This window comes from Lepidochelys olivacea, assembly GCF_965140295.1.
Source record: "Lepidochelys olivacea isolate rLepOli2 genome assembly, chromosome: 9".
Classification (NCBI taxonomy): domain Eukaryota; kingdom Metazoa; phylum Chordata; order Testudines; family Cheloniidae; genus Lepidochelys; species Lepidochelys olivacea.
In genome coordinates, this window is record NC_140419.1 from 7140533 (window position 1) to 7161819 (window position 21287).

Genomic DNA, 21287 nt, shown 5'->3' on the forward strand with positions numbered 1-21287 from the left:
CACCAAGCAGCAACCTTCTTGGAGTAACGTGCTTAGAATAAACACTAAAATCCTGAATGGTGTTGGAACAAAAGTTATATTCTTTAAGTGTGGCACTTTCTTCCTTCCTTTTGGGAAAGGTGTTTAAGAGAAACAGACACCTGATGTGGATTGGAGAGAAAATGATGGAAACCACACATCAGTACGTGAGTCTAATGCAAAACAGCCATACATTGCAATTTACGTAGGAAAAGGTTTTTGCAGGAGTCAAATTAAAAAAAAAAAAATCCCACTTTGACATGTAAGCAGTGGGATTTTGGGGAACAGGCAAGCAGTTTTTCCTTGGGTATCTGATGTGATTAGTTAACACAACTCAATGTTACCAGCTGATTAACCCAGTGGTTTCTTGTTTGGGAACTGAACTCTGTTATTTCACTGGGAAAGTGAAAGAGACATGTTACAATGATTAGAAACAGGTACATTTCCCTGGGTTTCCACTGAGTGCTTGTGGTTACAAATTCTTTGCAATATGCCGTGTATATTCAGGTCTGTCTCAAATACAGATGTCTACTGTGTGTGTTCCCGTGTAATACTAGATAGATTGCACTTTTCATAGAGTATTTTACATACTTGTTGTTTTAAATGAAAATGTCGGTTGTTCCTACATTAGCAGACATCACCTCTAATTTTTCAAGGCTAGAGTGGAATGGAATCATGGAGAGCTAGATTGTGTCACCCTTCAAATCATTGAGACTCCCCATGTTGTAAGGTACTGTTTGGTAGGAATAAGGGTATTGCAACCTGGGCCCAAATAAATGGTGGTTCAAGAGAAAATATACTGTTCCCAATACAGTAGAACCTCAGCGTTATGATCATCTCAGAAATGGCAGTTGTACGTAAGGCTGAAACGTGTATAACTCTGAACAAAACATTATGGTGGTTCTTTCAGAAGTTTACTACTGAACATTGACTTACTACAGCTTTGAAACTTCACTATGCAGAAGAAAAATTCTGCTTTTAACCATCTTAGTTTAAATGAAACAGGCACAGAAAGAGTTTCCTTACCTTGTCAAATCTTTTTAAACGTCCCCTTTATTTTTTTTTTAGTAGTTTACGTTTAACACAATACAGTACTGTATTTGCTCCCCTGGTCTCTGCTGCTGCCTGATTGTGTACTTCCGGTTCCAAAGGAGGTGTGTGGTTGACCGGTCAGTTTTTAACTCTGGTGTTCGTAACTCTGAGGTTCTACTGTACCTGGATAGTTTTGGTAGAGAAGCACAGGATGGAAGCTAATAGAGAATGGAAATACGGCCTGTTTTGGGGTAGCAGTTCTTAGACTCTAACTATAATTTTGTTGCTTGCATTTATTTAAAAGCAAGTTTTCATGAAGATGAAGGGAAAGCTTAAATTGTTGAACATGTGCACGATTCACTACAAGAAATCCTTCTATAGATTGCATGACAACGTTGCATGGTGCTTTGGCTGTTTAAAAAAGACTCTGTTTCTATTCCAGAAGGCTTAAAATTCTAATATGGACAATGTGAATTAGAGAGCATGCGTACAGTACTTGCACTTGGTTACGCAAGCAGCAGCATAGCCATTTAATAATGGTCATTTTGTTTGTTCTTGCCATGAGAATGAGCTCTCCAATCAAAGTTACAACCTGGATCTGGGTAAATAACTTAATAAATTCAGGACATGGGACAAGTCCCAAAGGTTTAGGGGTACAGACTTTCATGTACCAGTGGATCTTCTTATCCATTTATGGGTATGGGGTAAAAAATAAGCTTCAATTAAATAGTCAAGAAAACACCAAAAAGCAAGTATTGAAGTCTATGCAGTTCAGGAGTCTAGTAATTGGATAAAGGGCCTCAGAGTGCTTTTTGTATACTCCTTTTGGAGACATCCTACCTGGGATTTCCATTCTTTGCAAAGGGCCTTGAAGGCCAGATGCCTGAAGTGTCCATGAAGAAAAACTTCAAATCATCGGCAGCGCACAGGAAAATCTAGTGGAAATGGGGCTTTGTCAGTGAACAGATGGGAACATCAGTACCTATTGTCATAAACTGGTTTAGAAGCAACCGATGCCCTAGTGACCAAAGGGCTCCTGCAATGCTGTGCTTGCCTGTCTCAGGAATGTGACATGGTATCACAGGCAGCTGGTTCAAAATTCAGCAGCAAGACTTGTCACAGAAGTTGAAAGTTCACAGGACATCCCTAGTGCTTCAAAGGTGTACACTGCTTTCCTGTTAAAGAACTGCACTTCATGCATTCTCCGTACCCCAGGAATGACTGCTGCTCATCGAGAGCTTTCCATCTGCCTCTCAGAACTTGCCCTTCAGAGCTGGGAAATGTTGTGGAATTTGTTCTTAGCGGAGATTTTAAATGTCAAGTCTGCCCCTAGTATTTAAATCTAAACTTAAATGATTTGGCTTAAGATTTTTGGCATATAAAACCAGGGCTTTCTAATGCATTGTTTGTAAAGTGCCAGGAGAAGCCTTGTTATGAAGGTATACTACAAACTTAGTTTTGCAGTATAAAAGGTGGCTTTTAAACCCTATTGTGGAGTGGTTTTAGAACATTGGATGTTTAATTTATTAGCTGCTGTAGACAAAGACCGTATGTGGTTCTATGACAGACCTTCTTACAACATTTAATTTACTGATAGATGGAGTTAGTCTCCTCCTCATAATTCTCAAACTATTTGAAGAACTGGTGATACATCCATGGAAATTCTGGAAAATGTTCCACTTAGAAGCACTTTAGCGCCAATCTCATATTTCTGCTTTTCATCTTCACTTGTTCTTTATTGCTAAGGCTGTGTCATGAGAACATCTACTTCTGTTTTTATCCCCACCTGAAGCCAATTGTAATCCTGTTTGTAAAACTGCAGTCACTTCCACGGTGGTGCTCAGTTGATGTCAGAGGGCTAAATAACCTCAGGGTTAGCGCAGAAGGACTCTAAAATGCAAGTACGTTTGTCATGCAAGTGATCTTAGAGATAAATAGAAGAGGTCGGGCTGTGCTGCAGAAATCCGTGCTGGATTTGTGTGACTACACATGCCTTTTGTTGCTATGGTGTTATAAACGCCTTTATGCCAAATCATTTAAGTTTAGATACCAGTACAACTGCATCCACACTAAGGAACTGTTACTGTTTTAACTTCATCAGTTTCTAAACTGCTATAGTTAAAGCGATACACAAGCTGTGTATAAATCAACCATTAGTGACCAATGCTGTGGATGCACAAGGAGGAAGGGAATACAGTTCTCACTCTTCGAGCAATATTGAAGTAACTGGAATAAAAAGGGGTATGAAAAAAGCCTTTTAATCACTGAAGTGAGCATAGATGAGTGTGAATGAACACAGTACACCCAAGGACCAGCTCTGTTGAATTACGAGGGACTGTTTTCATGCAGGCATTTTTCAGAGTAAACCAGCCCTGTAAGAGCAAAGCAAGCAGGAGTTATTCACAGGTTGGTGTTCGGTGCCCTCACTAATCACACTGGTGATATTAAAAAAATGTTAATTTATAGCTTATTTTTCTCCCTTTTCTGTGCAATCCTCTTGGAACGTCCTGGTTCTCAGAAGAGATTCTTGAATGCATTGTTCCATGCATTGCTCATGTCATTGGCTGTCCTGATACATTCTCACGTATTTTCAGAAAAACAGGAAGTATAAAGACTTTCGAAGTGGGAGAAAACAACATTTTAAGATTACACATCTTTCTTTGCTGGTTCCCTACCCATCCTTTGTTTGTCTTGTCTGTTTAGTTTTGTAAGCTCTTTGGGGCAGAGACTACCTGCTTGTTGCTAGCTCATGATTGTATTGTGCATCTGGCAATATTTGTTTAAAGCCCCAGCTCCTGGATTTGTGTGACTAAGTGAGAATCTCAGTTTTTAGTTTTTTTTAAATAAGTTTCTAGCCCTCATAGATGCAAAGCAAAAAAAAAAAAAAAAAAAAAGGTTGCAAACATGAATCCTGAAGGCTATGATGCCAGAAAACAAAACTAACGTAAAATTATTTGTAAAAACCTTTTATTTTTAAGATTTTCAAATCTCATGATTTTGAGGGCTTGATTAATGAATTTTGAATGCTTGAGGTTGGAAATATTGCTCTCTCTTACTATGGGTATGTACAGTGCCTAGCAGATTTGGGACCCAGTCTCAGCTGAGGCCTCTTGATGCTACCGTAGTAAAAATAATGAATAATTAATCATCTTGTAGAATTGTGGAGAGAAGCTCACGTGTCTTGAAGACTTCAGCAAGGCTATTACTGAAAGGAGAGGTCTCTTTATGGGATGGAAGCAGGAGAGTTGTACCTATCGTGGCAGGTGCTGGGGAGCCTTTCTAACTCTGACCTACGTTCGAGAGGTTTGGAATGGAACCTCCCCTGAAGCTGACACCTGCTGAGAAGCTTGTTGGCACATGGCACCACATCTGTATCTTTGCCATGTAGTGTTGTACACTATGTATGCATAGTCAGTTCTTGTCTCTTTTCAGAGAAACTCCCTACCCCTCAGCTCTGCGGTTTCCAGAAATGAAGATATAGGAGATCTTTTTAGAAAGTACTTTCAAGACGATGATTGTGTGAAAAGGCTAACTTAGCTCCACCCTTACTCATCCACTAACCCAAGACATGGGATTGTTTTTATTGCCAAAAGTTTTTCTTCAAGTTTTATGTCAAAGGAGCTGATAACAGGAGGGTTTAGTGAGAGAGGAAAAATATTAATGACTGAAAATATGTGTAGTTGTACTTCAGAAGGCTGGACCAGCATCATGTACCATTAAAAGGTTTAGAGTTTCTTGGTAAACAAGGCAATAGGTTCATGCCAAGTTGCAATGTGGTTTCAGAAACCAAAATGGCCACAGGGCATGCAAGTAAGGTTTAAGCATTTTCCTCTCATTATTTTAAAATAAATGAAATAAAACACATCTTTTGTTTGAACAATAGCTTTGTGTTCTGGGGTAGAAAAGTGACCTCAGCTGACAAATAAAAGCTATTCCTTTTGTCTTTGAGCTTGAAAGCAGTCTAAATAAAAAGAACAGGAGTACTTGTGGCACCTTAGAAACTAACAAATTTATTAGAGCATAAGCTTTCATGCGCTACAGCCCACTTCATCGGATGCATAGAATGAAACATATAGTAAGAAGATATATATATATATATATATATATATACACACACACATACAGAGAAGGTGGAAGTTGCCATGCAAACTGTAAGAGGCTAATTAATTAAGATGAGCTATTATCAGCAGGAGAAAAAAACTTTTGTAGTGATAATCAAGATGGCCCATTTAGACAGTTGACAAGAAGGTGTGAGGATACTTAACATAGGGAAATAGATTCAATACGTGTAATGACCCAGCCACTCCCAGTCTCTATTCAAACCCAAGTTAATGGTATCTAGTTTGCATGTTAATTCAAACTCAGCAGTTTCTTGTTGGAGTCTGTTTTTAAAGCTTTTCTGTTGCAAAATTGCCACCCTTAAATCTTTTACTGAGTGGCCAGAGAGGTTGAAATGTTCTCCTACTGGTTTTTGTATGTTATGATTCCTGATGTCAGATTTTTGTCCATTTATTCTTTTGCGTAGAGACTGTCCGGTATGGCCAATGTACATGACAGAGGGGCATTGCTGGCACATGATGGTATATATCACATTGGTAGATGTGCAGGTGAACAAGCCCCTGATGGAGTGGCTGATGTGATTAGGTCCTATGAATAAATATGTGGACACAGTTGGCATCGGGCTTTGTTGCAAGGATAGGTTCCTGGGTTAGTGGTTGTGGTGTGTGGTTGCTGGAGAGTATTTGCTTCAGGTTGGGGGGCTGTCTATAAGTGAGGACTGGTCTGTCTCCCAAGAGCTGTGAGAGTGAGGGATCATTTTTCAGGATAGGTTGTAAATCTTTGATGATGCACTGGAGAAGTTTTAGTTGGAGGTTGAAGGTGACAGCTAGTGGTGTTCTGTTATTTTCTTTTGTTGGGCCTGTCCTGTAGTAGGTGACTTCTGGGTACTCTTCTGGCTCTGTCAGTCTCAATAGAGATCTTGTAGGTGTTTGTCTTTGTCTGAGGGATTGGAGCAAATGCGGTAGTACAGCTTGGCTGTAGACAATGGATCGTGTGGTGTGTCCTGGATGGAAGCTGGAGGCATGTAGGTAAGTATAGCGGTCAGTACATTTCTGGTATAGGGTGGTGGTTATGTGACCATCGCTTATTAGCACTGTAGTGTCCAGGAATTGGATCTCTTGTGTGGACTGGTCCAGGCTGAGGTTGATGGTGGGATGGAAATTGTTGAAATCGTGGTGGAATTCCTCAAGGGCTTCTTTTCCATGGGTCCAGATGATGAAGATGTCATCAATGTAGTGCAAGTAGAATAGGGGTATTAGGGAACAAGAGCTACGGAAGCGTTGTAGCCCACAAAAGCTTATGCTCTAATAAATTTGTTAGTCTCTAAGGTGCCACAAGTACCTTTTTGCGGATACAGACTTAACATGGCTGCTACTCTGAAACCGGCCTAAATAACTTATTCTGTGGTGGGCAGTTTTTTACAACTGCTTTTCTTCCACCATATATCCAAGCCAGGCACTTGAGTGTGTATGAAACTTGGAGGTACCCATATAATCCTCGTTTGCTCTTCTTTGGTGACCATAGGCTACCGTGATGGTCTTGCTGCTGCCTAAAATAAGTAAATGTGTCACCAGTCCTAACGCATCTTGTTGCATCCATTGCGTGAGGATTCCCTGAGGCAGGCACTTCATGGTAATAGTGCATGTTAAAGCACCATGAATGCCCCTGGTGCTAGAGACGTTTAGTGATAACGAGTGCCAGTCATTTTCCCATGACTCAGTGCAATACTCAGGCACTTGCCCGAGCCACCCCCCATGCCACTGTGGTCACACCGCAATTCTTAGCGCGCTACCTTGAGCAGAGCTAGCATGTGTCTGTCTGCTCGCACGTGGATGCGTCCTCCCAGGGCTGCGTAGATGTACCTTAAGTGCTATCCACCTGATGCCATATAACCCAGAGGTAGGATTTGTATTGGGTACTATTTTTACTGATACCAAGTCCTCCCGGTCCCCCTACCTCTATTTGTTCCATCCACCTGTTGCATCTTGTCCTCGTTCTAGAATGGGAGCTCTCTTTGTGGCAGGGACTGTCTTTTACTTCTCTAAAAAGAAAAGGAGTACTTGTGGCACCTTAGAGACTAACCAGTCTCTAAGGTGCCACAAGTACTCCTTTTCTTTTTGCGAATACAGACTAACATGGCTGTTACTCTGAAACCTTTTACTTCTCTGTGCAGCACCTACCACAATGAGACCCTAATCCTTGCTTGGGGCCCCTACGCTTCTGTAGTTTTGACAGTAAGCAAACAACCATTAGTCTTGTGTCTTTGTTTCAGCCATACTCTTGTATTACATTTTCAGATGAACAGTGACAGAAGTTCTTAAGTCACCTTTTCTCCTGAACATGGTGGTGGTGGAGGAGGGGTAGAAACCGTGAGGAAGTGTACAAATTCTAAGGAATTGTCTTCTGCCACCTTATCTTCTTGATGTTTTGTTTTGAGTTTCGTGGCCATTAAATGTTTGCTTTTTCCTATACATTGTATGCCAAAACCTGTGTGATGTTAACTTGCTTGGTCGCCTTCTCTGAATATGAATATACTACCAGGGTGTTGTCTTACTTGCTGTTCCCATAAATAGAAACTTCAGCTTTCAAAGTCCTAGAACAAACACTTGACACACATCGCTGTGTTGGCAGTTCTTGCTGAGCACTTGCAGATTGAAAGAGCCTTTTCTCTTCTCTCCCCTCCTCCCCTCTTTAATCCTTTTTTCAATAATGAAGGGAAAAAACGTTCTTCAGACAGTTTTTGTTCAAGAAAGTGAGATCATCAGCAAAGAAGTCAAAACCAAGAGCTGGCTCTTACCTCTCCTGCGAGGTGACAAATGTAAATCGTTCACATTTGATGTCAGCATCTGATCAGCTTTGCATCCATACAACATCTGGGAGTGGGCTCAAATAAATTAGATTTTCAAATCAAAGAGTGAGCCCTCTATAAAACCAGTTAGAGCTGCGTGAAGCATTGTTGTTAGCTCTGTCATTTGTTAAACTTCAGTATGAGATCACACACTGTATTGTGGGAACTTGTAGATGGCGCAAGTCCATTATTTGTGTCTTATCCATCCGCTAAATTGTTGTTAAACTAGGAGTGAATTGTGTTGCTTGAAAAGCTTTGCTGTCATTCTGCAAGGTGAGAAACAGGATTGTTTTTCAGTTGCAGCATTTCTATGATTGCATGTAATCAGTGTGATGACCACAGCTACTGTTAATCTTGCAAAATATGTTAGCCTAAAGGAAGCTTTGCTGGGTGAGAGCAAGTCATTTGATCTGTTTCTACTTTGTAGAGCTCTGAATGGAAACGCCTCTTTGTTGGTGGGTCTTGCAATGCAGTTGCTGGATTTCAAGCAGTTCCTCTTTCTCCCTCCAATGTACGTGACATAGTCTATATTCTCCAATCCATAGCATCTAGTAACCTAAATTTTGTCCAGCCCTAATCCCCCAATGCCAAAATGGCATTGTCAGCATGGGACTGAAGAATCTAGTTTTATCTCTGTTAAAGCTGATTAGTTTTAGATGAGATAAAACCATGAGGTCCTGACTGCTCTTGGCCATCAAAGATCCCATGGCACTTTTCACTGAATTAGGTGTTAGCTTTCAGCTCTTGCTTAGATTCCAAGCTGAATAGTCTGCCTGACTAAATTCCTATACGTTTATCACTGGGTGCAGTATTCTTCTCTACATCCAATCTTAAACTTCTGTTGAAGGTTGCTATGGCTTGAACACAAGTCTGTGTTGCTGTGCACTGCTGTAGTTGTATTGTATCTTTAGAGGTAGCTGCATTTCCGTGGTGAAGCAAGTCTGCATGGTTTGTAAAGCTTCTTTCTGAAGACAGGCTGCTCGAGAAACTCAGTCAGGATGGAGCATTGTATCCTGTGACTTGCAGCCTCCATTTGCTCTGAAATTGTCCTTCCTCATCAAACATGAAGGTGGATGTGGCTTCCTTGTAGAATGCAGTGGGCCGTATGTGGCCTGCACTGTGCTTATCCTTACTTTTCCCAGAGACCTCTGTTCTCAGGGGTGACATGTTTTTTTCTGACCTCAGCATTTGTCCTTTTTTATAACTGAATGTGCTGGTCTCACTCGCCTTCCCTCTCTGCAGATTGCACACTCTTTTATCCTTAAGAAATAATGTCCATATTACAACCTTTCCTTTTGTGACACTGAAATGGAAATCATTTAGACAAAAGAAAATAATACCCACAAATCCGGAGGGGAATTCTGGGAAACCACATTATTCTGTCTACAAAGATCTTTCATTTTCCTAGCAAATAAACCAGAAGAAAACGATCGGTAGTTATTCCTGTGCAGCATTTGCTGAACAGATAAGTTTGGTATTTTGCCTAGGACATATTAAAAGTAGTGGTTTAAGAGAAGTCATATTGGCTGATTACAGAAATCTCTATACTGTATCTTAAAGTTCTCTGGGACTGGATTGGTGGGGAGGGGGGAATGAGTGAGTCATACTTTTAGCAACACAAACCTGAGAGCTGCCAGTGCACATTATATCAATATATGTAACAAAATATTTACTTAGGGTTTCCATTAAAAGTTCAAACGCAGAGGGTTCATATTGACCCCTGCTTTTAGAACCTCTGGTGGGAATCCTGAGTGAAATTTAACTCTGTTCAATGTGTTTTTATTGGCTGCCTTCATGTTTTATTATCTCATGTAATGAGATCTCTCTTGGTTTGTCGATTTTTCTGCTGAGGACAAAAAAGTTCACATATGTAACAGTGCGCATATGGAATTAAGGTGTCATTAAAGTCATGATGTAATGACCCCTTCTCCTTTTCCTTTGGTCAATATTTGCCTGTAGGGTCTATATGTTACAATATTGCCTTCAAAAGAAATCAGTATTTTTTTTTTACCTTCTGAAAGTGTTGGCTTCAAATGCTCGTAATATTAAAACTGTTGTTCAAACTGTTGGTCTTAGACTTACTGTCTAAGTAGTTTCAGGCTTGGGCTCTTGATTCATGTAGAGCAGCTTTCAGGGCATCTGATAATATCACAACACAGCTGTAGGCTGCTTTCTGAGGTGAACCATGTGATTTTTAATCTACAGAAGTTTCTCCCAAGCTTTCTAATGACTTATGGAATTTGTTCCTCAGTGTGGGACGGGATTATTATACTCTCCCACTGTGGCCCATTGTATTTACTCTCTGCAGGCCACTTTAATGGAATACAGGTTAGCTGGACAAAGCTAAATTCCAGCATTCCCTCTTCCCTGTACTTTTCAGCTGCCTTCATATATGCTTAAGTATAACTTTCAGTTCCCAGCATATTAAACTCCAGCATCATCAGAAGAGTGTGCAGTCAGATATATTGCAGTGCTTAATTATTGTATGTATTTATTATCAAATTACACTTAAAATACAGACATTAGATGAGAACAATCATGCTATAGATTCATGCTTTATTTTTACACCTGCTTGCAAAACTGCCCTATAATGTGTTTTTTACAAGTACAGAGTTAGTGTAAATTGTATTAAATATATATATATATATATTTTAGATAAATATCTGTAATACAAACAAAGTCATTATCCAGGGTGAACCCTATTTAAAAACAAACAAACAAAAGCCTATTAACAATTGAGAGATCAATGGAATTAAAAATATTCTGCAGCTAATCACTGTAAATCTGTTCGCCCAGTTCTTCGTGAAAAAACAGATGACACTTGTAGTGTTCCTTGAAGGTCAACAAAGCAAGCTAAGGACGCCTGCTTCATGGTAAACACCTTGTGAGCAGCTCCTCTGACTTAGCAGCCCATTGCTTTAAATACCTCCTTTAATTGTAACCACAACAGCAGGGTTCTCAAACTGCGGGTTGGGACCCCTCAGGGGGTTGGGAGGTTATTAAGTGGGTGGTCACGAGCTGTCAGCCTCCACCCCAAACCTCACTTTTCACAAACCAGCATTTATAATGGTGTTAAATATATTAAAAAGTGTTTTTAATTTATAAGAGGGGTCGCACTCAGAGGCTTGCTATGTGAAAGGGGTCACCAGTACAAAAGTTTGAGAACCCCTGTGCAACAGTTTCATGCAAGAAGAGAGCTGGGCTTTCAGGTGTCCAGTGTCCTAAGCCAATTAGCGCTTCATGGGTCATAAACGGCAACCTACGCTGCACCGAGAAATGAAATGGAAACTTGTGCAGATCTCAGAGCTAACCATGTAATGTTCTTCCTGCTTGAAGTACTGCATAATAAGCCTGCAACTGCATTCTGTACTACCTTACATGTCTAGATGGTTTTCAGGTGAAGCCCATGTAGGTTGCTTTGCAGTGTCCTAATATCAAGGTAACAAAGGCCTGGATCATTGTAACAAGGTCCAGATTTGAAAGACATGGTCACACGCTTCTTACTAAGTGCATATCCACTTGCAGTAACGGGGCCATATCGGTACCTAGATAAAGAAAGAATTCTTAGTCCTAGACAAAACTCTAATGTGGCCCCCCAAATTGCAGTCTCTGCAGTGCATACTTCAACTTCAGATGAGGGTAATCAGAGTCTGCATCGTAGAATACAGCGCTTTTATCAGCCCCAGTCTTAGGGGCAACAATTACTGGCAGGTTTCAGCAATCAGATGAGAGAGACACAAGAGTTTAGCGTGTCAGTTGCTAAATCAGTCAAAAGAATCTATATCTGGAAATGTAAAGACCTGTCTAAAGAGGAAAAATACTTGTGAATGTTGCGTGTTGTCATTTTTTTGTACATTTTCCTTGCTGTCTCGTTATCGATGGCTCTGTGCTAACTCACAGAACTCATACCTCTTGAATAACTGCTCTGCCAAAAATGACCTGGCAGAAAGTCTAGTGATTGTAAAACTGTAGAAATTCTTCTTGAAAGGTGACTTTTGGAGGCAATTACTTCCCTCTAATACTATACTGATTTCCCGATGCAATTTCAGGAAACGTTGAAGTGGGTGTTCATATCGCAGATGTGAGTTACTTTGTTCTGGAAGGAACAGCGCTGGATCAAGTGGCCAGTGGAAGGGCAACTAGTGTGTATCTAGTGCAGAAGGTAAGAATGGCTATCTGATTCTTCTGAGACCTGTCTCCCTTTTGCCTTAAATTCACTATAAAGGATCATTATCAGAAGCAATGAAACAAACTTACGAGAAAGTAATTCTTCCTCTCTACTCCGTGCTGATTAGGCCTCAACTGGAGTATTGTGTCCAGTTCTGGGCTCCACATTTCAGGAAGGATGTGGACAAATTGCAGAAAGTCCAGAGAAGAGCAACAAAAATGATTGAAGGTCTAGAAAACATGACCTATGAGGGAAGATTGACAAAAATTGGGTTTGTTTTGTCTGGAAAAGAGAAGACTGAGAGGGACATAACAGTTTCCAAGTACATAAAAGGCTGTTACAAGGAGGTGGGAGAAAAAGCGTTGTTCCTAACCTCTGAGGATAGGACAAGAAGCAATGGGCTTAAATTGCAGCAAGGGCAGTTTAGATTGGACATTAGGAAAAACTTCCTAACTGTTAGTGTGGTTAAGCACTGGAATAAATTGCCTCAGGAGGTTGTGGAATCTCCATCATTGCAGATTTTTCAGAGCAGGTTCGACAAACACCTGTCAGGGATAGTCTAGATAATACTTAGTCCTGCCATGAGTGCAGGTCGCTAGACTAGATGACCTCTCAAGGTCCCTTCCAGTCCTATGATTCTATGAAACTCAAACCATTATTCTAGTAAACCTACAAGAAACAAGCAAATCCAACACATGGATAACAAAGTTGTACAAAATCTCAGTACAGCCAAAGAAGGCGTTGCATGAAACAGGAATACACGATTTCACCGTGCAGTAAAATGTAATTAAAATTCAACAGGCATCGATCAAAGCAACCTAAGAAACAAATGCTACATTTTTAAAGTCAAACGTATTAATGCGTATATGCTGATTTTCAATTATTTGATGGGGTAAGTTTAGGAAGCTTCCAGGCCAAATCTGTATCATGGTGGTGTTCCCGATTTTCAGAGTTACATGTGCAAAAGTGCTTTCAGGCTACATTGAATATTACAGGCTCTTCTTGCATTGAAGGAAGCCATATAACCTTCTTTCTCCCAACCCACTGTGTAATCCTGTAGCAGCAGCGACAGAAAGTGGAATATGAAGGGACAGCACAAGATTCATAAGAGCAGATTCTCTTCTTCCCTCCTGATCAGTTGGGCTACACCTTCCACTGTTGTTCCATGGATGTACCCAGCAGAAGAGGCATCTCTGGTTAACATTCTTCTGTTTAGTGTGTGTGGTCTGGAATGACCTTTCTCCCATCCCCTCCTTACCAGATTTGCTTATAATTCATAAGATGGCACCTTCAAATCTCTGTGGGAGCTGGAAAGAGCATTGGAAACTAAAGATTTCTCCCATCAGTAAGCGTGAATCCATCCCTAATCTGTTACCCGGGGAAATTTACTCTTGTTGCACTTGTGTTATATCTGGCTGAGAGTGATTGGAAGTTGGGCCATAGTCTTTGACATCTTAGCATCTTGACCAGTGCTCTGACCTTTCGCTGTTGTTTGGACACTGTCTAGAAATATTTTTGAAGGTTTTAAAACTTTCCTGTGTCAGTAACACTTGCTTCTCCCTCACGAAATTGCTTCTGTAGTTTCCCACCCTCGTGCTGAGTCTGATGGTCCCGGAACACTGTAACACAGCTTACCCGTTAGAGGGTGTGTGTGTGTATTCACCTGTGCTTATAAAATGCCACATCTCAGTAACGATCCTCTGTTCTGTTTTGTCCACCAGCCACAGCAGATTCAGAGCTATTTCTCTGATGCTAATTGTGCAGTTATGTTGGTTTCAGTTTCTAATTGTTTATTCTTAGTAGGTGATTTATAATTTATTTCCATAGCTTTTTAGTTTTAGTTGGATTAGTGAGAGGACCTAATTGAGGAGGAACCAAAGAAATCCATGGGCTTTTTAAGTGCTTATGGGCATGGGGATGCCACTTGGAATAGCAATTGGAACACTGTCTCTGTGGGTCCGTGCACAAGGGTTTCAAATGGATAAACTGTTTAGAATAGTTTTCTCATTGCAAGATACAGGGCACATAGGTGCTACAGTGTGAAACTGAAGGCACAGTTTGTCCAGAGAACTCCACTTATTAGTCAGCGACCATCCTATATAAAAAGTCTGAAAACAGAAATATTTTGATTTGGGAATGGTGCCTCCTGGGAGTTGTAGTTCGGGTGCCTCATGTTTCCATTCTCTTCTATGGGCTGGGCTTCCTGGTTGGACTAAATCTCCCATAATGCACCATGGTCTACTATGATGTGCTGCCTCGCCTTTCCAAGACCGTGGGAGTTGCTAGCCATGGTGTCATGGGAGGTATAGTCCTGCAGGAAGCCTCTCCTATAGAGGAGAATGGGGATATGAGGCAATCAAACTAAAACACCCGGGAGGCACTGTGGCAGCATTTATAAATCAAGATATTTTGCTTTTCAGGCTTAATTTTTTTGTGTTTAAAAAAAAATTCCATGGAAAACAGATACTTTTTTATGAAAAAAATGTGTTTATTTGAAAACCCAATTTCCTGTTGAAGAACAATTTTGACAGAAAGTTTTCAACTAGCTTTAGATTTCATTCTTTGTGTTTAACTAGGATTTCCACTTACATAATGCCTTTTCATGCCCTAAATTTTTATTTGTTCTCCAACTGCCTTGGTTTGTTAACTCCAGAAGTGGTGTTTTGTCCATTCTTTCGGATAAATTTTAAGAGTGCAATTAGGTATTCAAATTAGGTATTGAAAATATGGAAGACTTTTCCCAGTGTCTCTAACGTGGTTAAAAATTGATTAAATGTTGGATCTGAAAATTCCTACTTTTTAAGGTGATGGTTATTAATTCTAACAAATTTGCTAAAAATAAGTGTGGGTCTGGACAGAAGAGGATAGTAAGAGCTGGTTTGAAACAATAAGATGGCAAGGTCACGCTCATAGAAAATAGACTTTCCTTTGATGGAACTGTTCCATAAATGCCGCTCTGATGCTGCCATTACTTAGAATAATGCAAATCCTCTCAAAAAGGAAATTAAATAAATCTACTTATTTAATTCCCCTGAACCATCTGTCCAGAAGACAAATTATTGCGTAATGGCTAACAGTTGGTTTAATGACAGGTTTCAGAGTAACAGCCGTGTTAGTCTGTATTCACAAAAAGAAAAGGAGTACTTGTGGTACCTTAGAGACTAACCAATTTATTTGAGCATGAGCTTTCGTGAGCTACAGCTCACTTGAGTACCACAAGTACTCCTTTTCAGTTTGTTTAATAAAAGCCAGAGGTTTAGAAGTAAGAGTGAATCAAGTTTTAAAAAGCAAGAAAACCTAAACAGTTTTCTCCCTTTTGGCACATATTATGGTGGTGTTATTTTAGGTGTGAAGCAACTCAAGTGAAAGGTCAGCCATAAATCCCTACAATATTTTATTGGTCCTGTTTTATAATAGAGATCAAAGTTTGGAACTGGAAGCCTGTCTACATGTTGAGTCCAAGGACTTTAAGACATTCACTTTTGACACCAGCAGGTTGTCAGGGTGTTGATATTTTGATAATGTCAAGCTGGGTAACAAAGAGTTGATCGAAATCTGAATTCATGGAAGTGTTGATACAAAAAAGAAAACTCTGAAGCAGAAATCTTGGCTCATAAACAAATTGCCTATTTCCTTTGAGTGTCTTTCAGTGTATGAGTGATAGGCTAACTGAGCCCACCCCATTGTTAAATCTGTGTTCAAGAGCAGCCGATGGAAGCTCAGACTGGTAATGTAATACCACCTCAGCAGATAGACCAAGGATGAAGGGGTCACTCATGGAAGTCAGCAGACTGATCATAATCAGCCTGAACCAATTGAGAGCAGTCAGCCAAAGGAGGGCAACAGAGGAATTAGATTGTTTGAGGGGAATAAAATTGTCCATGTGACTTTGTGAAAATCCCAGAGGGTTATTCTTAAACTGTGTTTGTTCTTTTTGCTCTTTATCTTGTTGATTGATTCCCCCCCCCCCCCCCGCTGATCCCTGAAAAACCTCTATGGCAATTCCCATTGATTATAGAGCTGCCCTGGCTCACCTGCTCCTGAACTTGGCTAGTGAGCCAGTTACAGCTCCAGCAGATGTTTCTGCCTTTTACAGCCAAAGGGGAGTTTTCCAGTGCAGTGTGTGTGCCCCTTCTAGCTACCCCAGCTCTTCAGGAATCAGTACTAGGTCTGAAAATGAGTCGTTGGATTCTGGAGGCAGTTTGTTAACCCAAGAGGCAAAACCCAAAAAGCCCAATGTTCTCAGAAGCAGGGGTGAAGAGTCACATGGTACTATGTGAACCTGCCAGCCAGAGGGACCAGCTCTTGAACAGTGTGTCAGGACATGTTAAGTTTTATAGCCACAGAAAGACACTATATAGGAAAACTTCCATCTTCAGTGCCCGTTTCTCTTAGTCTGGTGTCACAGGGACAGGTCCGTGTGAATGCTCTCTGCCAGCCACCTGCTAGGACTGCAGTGAAGGGAATCCATATCTCTGTGCTCTGGATCTCTGCGTGTTTCAAGCTTCTGGAGCCTCAGCAGACCACAGATCTGGTTCCTCCCTTGGGTTCTCCGGCATGTTTCCTAGGCCCTGACTCTGTCAACTCCCCCTCCTCAGAAATGGAATGCCTGAGCCCCCCTGCCAATAGCCCCCAGGAGCAGCTATGGCCCTCCCAGATTGCCCAGTTATTTAAACGGTTCCTCTCCCAGAACTCCACCCCAAAGGTGTGATGCTCCTGATTGCAGTTTAACTCTCTCAAGGGTGTGCAGCAGTTGTGAAGCAGTTAACACACAGTCACACACCGGTCTTTTTCTATCTCATACTTAGGGATCATTGCTATCCAGGAAGGCAGACAGGCGGTGTTCCCCTGCCTCACACATGCTGTTACATACTGGGTGGTCTCTCCCTCATGAAGCCCCTTCCCCAGAGCTTCACTGACCTTGCTCACTCCCATCTCACGCTTCATCTTCCTGTCCTCTCTTGCTTTGTGGCTTGCTATTTAAACTCTTCCTGGCCACCTTTGTTCTACCTTTTGAGTAAGTTTCCACTGCTCTCACCTTCCCCCGCCCTTCAGAGGGGTCAGCTAGACTGGATTTCTAAGGTTTGAGCTGCTGTTTTAGCAGAACCTTTGGGTGATTAAGGTATTGTTATTCATCTTAAATATTTACCTTTGTATCTGTCTGGTGTGTACCTGCTACGGGACATTTCAGCAATAGTGGATCTGCACACATACTCATGATACAGCAGTTTTTCAGAATAAACTTCACATTAACAACCAGAATTCATAAGTTGATCAGACAGATGACCCCCCCACCCCTTCCCAGTTCCTCACATCTGGTCTCTCTCAGCTCTCCTCCCCATCCCCTGTGGTGTCAGTAGGGCACACAACGCTTGTCATACAGATTTGTAACTGGTTTCAGAGTAGCAGCCGTGTTAGTCTGTATTTGCAAAAAGGAAAGGAGGACTTGTGGCACCTTAGAGACTAGCAAATTTATTTGAGCATAAGCTTTCGTGAGCTACAGCTCACTTCATCGGATGCAGAAACTGACTCAGAAAGCACCATGGGGAGCAGATAAAACATGGCAAGAGGAAACAACTTTCCCTCAAGATGCTTGCTTGCTGGGCCCTCACTAATTCAGCTCCGTACTTTGGAGATGGGCAGGAAGAAGATTTATCTGAGGGGAAAGGTAAACCCTCTGCCTATAGACAGGTTTCAGAGTAACAGCCGTGTTAGTCTGTATTCGCAAAAAGAAAGGGAGTACTTGTGGCACCTTAGAGACTAACCAATTTATTAGAGCATAAGCTTTCGTGAGCTACAGCTCACTTCCTCAGATGCATCTGAGGAAGTGAGCTGTAGCTCACGAAAGCTTATGCTCTAATAAATTGGTTAGTCTCTAAGGTGCCACAAGTACTCCTTTCCCTCTGCCTATAATTTGATTTAAAATGCAGACCCACAGTAGAGAGTATTGTATTCATCAACCTCTAATTCTGACTGAAGTAAATGCGCTTTTCATTGTTTTACACAGTTGCGTTCTACTACACATTAGAAAGACTTTCCTGGGGGTTGTTAACTCCCTCCCCACTCCTCATTTGGAAGACTGTTTTTTCTAGTTTTACCACTAGATCTCTGCAACGGTATTTCTCAGAGTAATCGAACGTGAGAACCCGTCAATCCCTGTAGCTGTGAAGGTGGTGGTCACTTTATTTCAGTGATGTGCCACACTCCAGTTACAGTAAAAACGGAGCCTGAGGAGGTGGGCCCCATTGTAGCCAGCCCGTAGGTAATTTGCCTAGGAAACTGGCTCACATTTATGGTAGAATGCTTTCCCTACATTTCAACCAGCTGAATGTCTACATTCCATAGTAATCCATGTACTGGCTGGCATACATTGCTATCTCTTGGCAGATGGTCACCTTGCACGTTCTAAGGGTAAGGCATTTGAGGAGATGAGGCCTCCGTTGATTATTTGAGACACGGCTATGCATCACTGATACTTTGCAAATCTTTCACAGATCTTTAAATATGTACCTCTGAAAAGCAGAGTGCTCCTCCTACCCCAAGTCCTGTTGCAAAAGCCTTTTCTGGTGAAAGAAGGAGCCACGGGACAACCCCTAATCACTCCTTTCTTCTCAAAACCTGACGGAACTGTTACTGCTTTATGTATAAATACTGCACTCGCATGTCTTAAGAAATCAGATGCTTAGTTTGTCATACAGTATTTGACTGTATCGTGTTAGTGGTCAGGCCATGAGATGAAATGTGCAAGCATGACCCAAACTTTGTATTTCACAGCTGTGAATTTATTCTCTATGTAAAATATATCGGCGAATCCAGATATTAAACAGATGCAGACAACTGACCAGGACTATGGAGGTGTGGCCTGAACACAGAACTAAGGACTTAATTCAGCAGAGCACTTAAGCATGTGTGTAACTAAGCACATGAAAAGAGTGCAAACCATGAAAAGTCCCACTGACTTCAGTGGAACTACTAACTTAAGTGCCTAAAACAGGACTGTGAATTGGAACAACCCTTGCACGATGATTTCTCTGGCTTCATTCAAATCAGTTTGCCTCTAACTCCTTTTCCCTGTCTGTGAAATGGGAGTAATACTTCTCTACTCGATATAGTAGGTTTGTAACAATTGATTGCTTGAAGATGAGTGTTTAGTACTATAATTATAATCTGAGTTAAAGCTTTATGTTTTACATCATCAGAACCCCTTCTATGCCATTATAGCCTCTTGAGTCAGTTATGAATCATGCTCAACTGCACTTAAGAGAACATTTTAAAACAAGAGCACCCCCTCATGTCATATGAGCTATATTTTATGCCTAGGGTAACCAGAGGTTTCATGCAAAGCATACTGGATCCTGTATTTCTCTATCAGAATATTGTTGCTTCAGTAAGAGATCAGGGAAGGGGAAAGCTGTCGTACACAAAAGTATGCAAATCAAGTATCATTGCTATCAGAGTGTGGATCCTTATGGATTTTGGATGTGATCTCCGTAGTCTCAGTTATCACAAGATGACAGTTTTCCAGAGAAGAGGCACTTGCAACTGTGTTCTTTATTCTGGGTTATGCATTTAGGAATTTTACTGAACCTGCTACCACTTGTTTTGTGTGATCTGTACATGTCGGTAAGGATTTTACTCAAAACAATCACATGAGATTTTAGTAAAGTGGGAATTTCCAACATCCCATAACCTTTCTCTACATAATGCCTATGTTCTCTTTTCTGCTGTGTGTTGACAGAACTCATTCTAAATTTATAACCTTGTGTTGTTGGCCTTTCCAGGCAGCATGGCAGACCTCACGTAGTATATCTGTAAATTATGAACTTACTAGTATTGTTAACATGCTTTTCACAACTGGAATAACACAGTTGACAGCCTTTGTGTTGCGGGAAACAGCTTATCATAATCTATGCCCTTCTGACCTTCCAGTTGAACACTGCTGATTCATGTTGAAAGTGGCTCCTGAATTGTCAAGAGACCATACAGTTAGTCTTTTGGCATTAATACACAGTGCAATTAGGGTGGGTTTATGAGCAGTGGTCTAGTGCCAAACTACAAATGTGATTAAATATTCTAAGAACTTTCTTTGAAAGCTAAAGGTAAATATGAAATGTATGTACTTTGGAAAAAAAAAGAGAGACCCCAATTTTTATTTCGTCTGCCTTTTGGGAGCCTAGTTATTCATCAGACTTCCAGATACAGCAGAACTATCTCTAAAACATATGGGTGTCAGGATTTGGAACAGGGCGTTTTAATGTGACTTAGATAGTGCTATTTCTATGTTTACCATGGTGGTGGGATTTAACAGTAGAAATAAAACTTAAACTCAATATCTAAAATATTTATATTGTGAACAATTCTGAGCAGGAAATTTGTGTTCCTCCTTCTCTGTAAAGTACCAGGCTCATTACCGACCCTACATAAACAATAAGAAGATGCACATTTTGATTAGTGTTGTCAGGGTTCCTTCCCCACTCTGAACTCTAGGGTACAGATGTGGGGACCCATATGAAAGACCCCCTAAGCTTATTCTTACCAGCTTAGGTTAAAAACTTCCCCAAGGTACAAACTTTGCCTTGTCCTTGAACAGTAAGCTGCCACCACCAAGCGTTTTAAACAAAAAACAGGGAAAGAGCCCACTTGGAGACGTCTTTCCCCAAAATATCCCCCCAAGCTCTACACACCCCCTTTCCTGGGGAGGCATGAGAATAATATCCTAACCAATTGGTTACAAAATCATCAAAGACCCAAACCCCTGGATCTTGGAACAATGGAAAAATCAGTCAGGTTCTTAAAAGAAGGATTTTATATTTAAAAAAGAAAGAAAGAAAGGTAGAAATCATCTCTGTAAAATCAGGATGGAAAATACAGGGTATTCAGATTCAAAATACAGAGGATCCCCCTCTGGGCAAAACCTTAGTTTCAGAAAACAGGAATAAACCTCCCTCTTAACACAGGGAAAATTCACATAAAACAAAAGATAAACTAATCCGCCTTGCCTGGCTTACCTATACTAGTTGCAATATTGGAGACTTGGATTAGGATGGGTTGGAGAAGATGGATTTCTGTCTGGCCTCTCTCAGTCCCAAGAGAGAACAACCATGTAAACAAAGAGCACAAACACCCCCCTCCCTCCCCCCCCCCAATTTGAAAGTATCTTGT

General features: G+C 41.0%; 1 protein-coding gene across 3 annotated transcripts in view; it reads left to right on the plus strand.

Annotated features, from left to right (window-relative positions):
- DIS3L2 (DIS3 like 3'-5' exoribonuclease 2) overlaps window positions 1-21287 on the plus strand; it is a 280475-nt gene that overhangs the window by 145005 nt on the left and 114183 nt on the right. For all 3 annotated transcript variants that reach the window (XM_084638284.1, XM_084638283.1, XM_084638285.1), the window contains one exon: window positions 12007-12119. In XM_084638284.1, the coding sequence (XP_084494410.1) occupies window positions 12007-12119 (113 nt within the window). The remainder of the gene's footprint in view (window positions 1-12006; window positions 12120-21287) is intronic.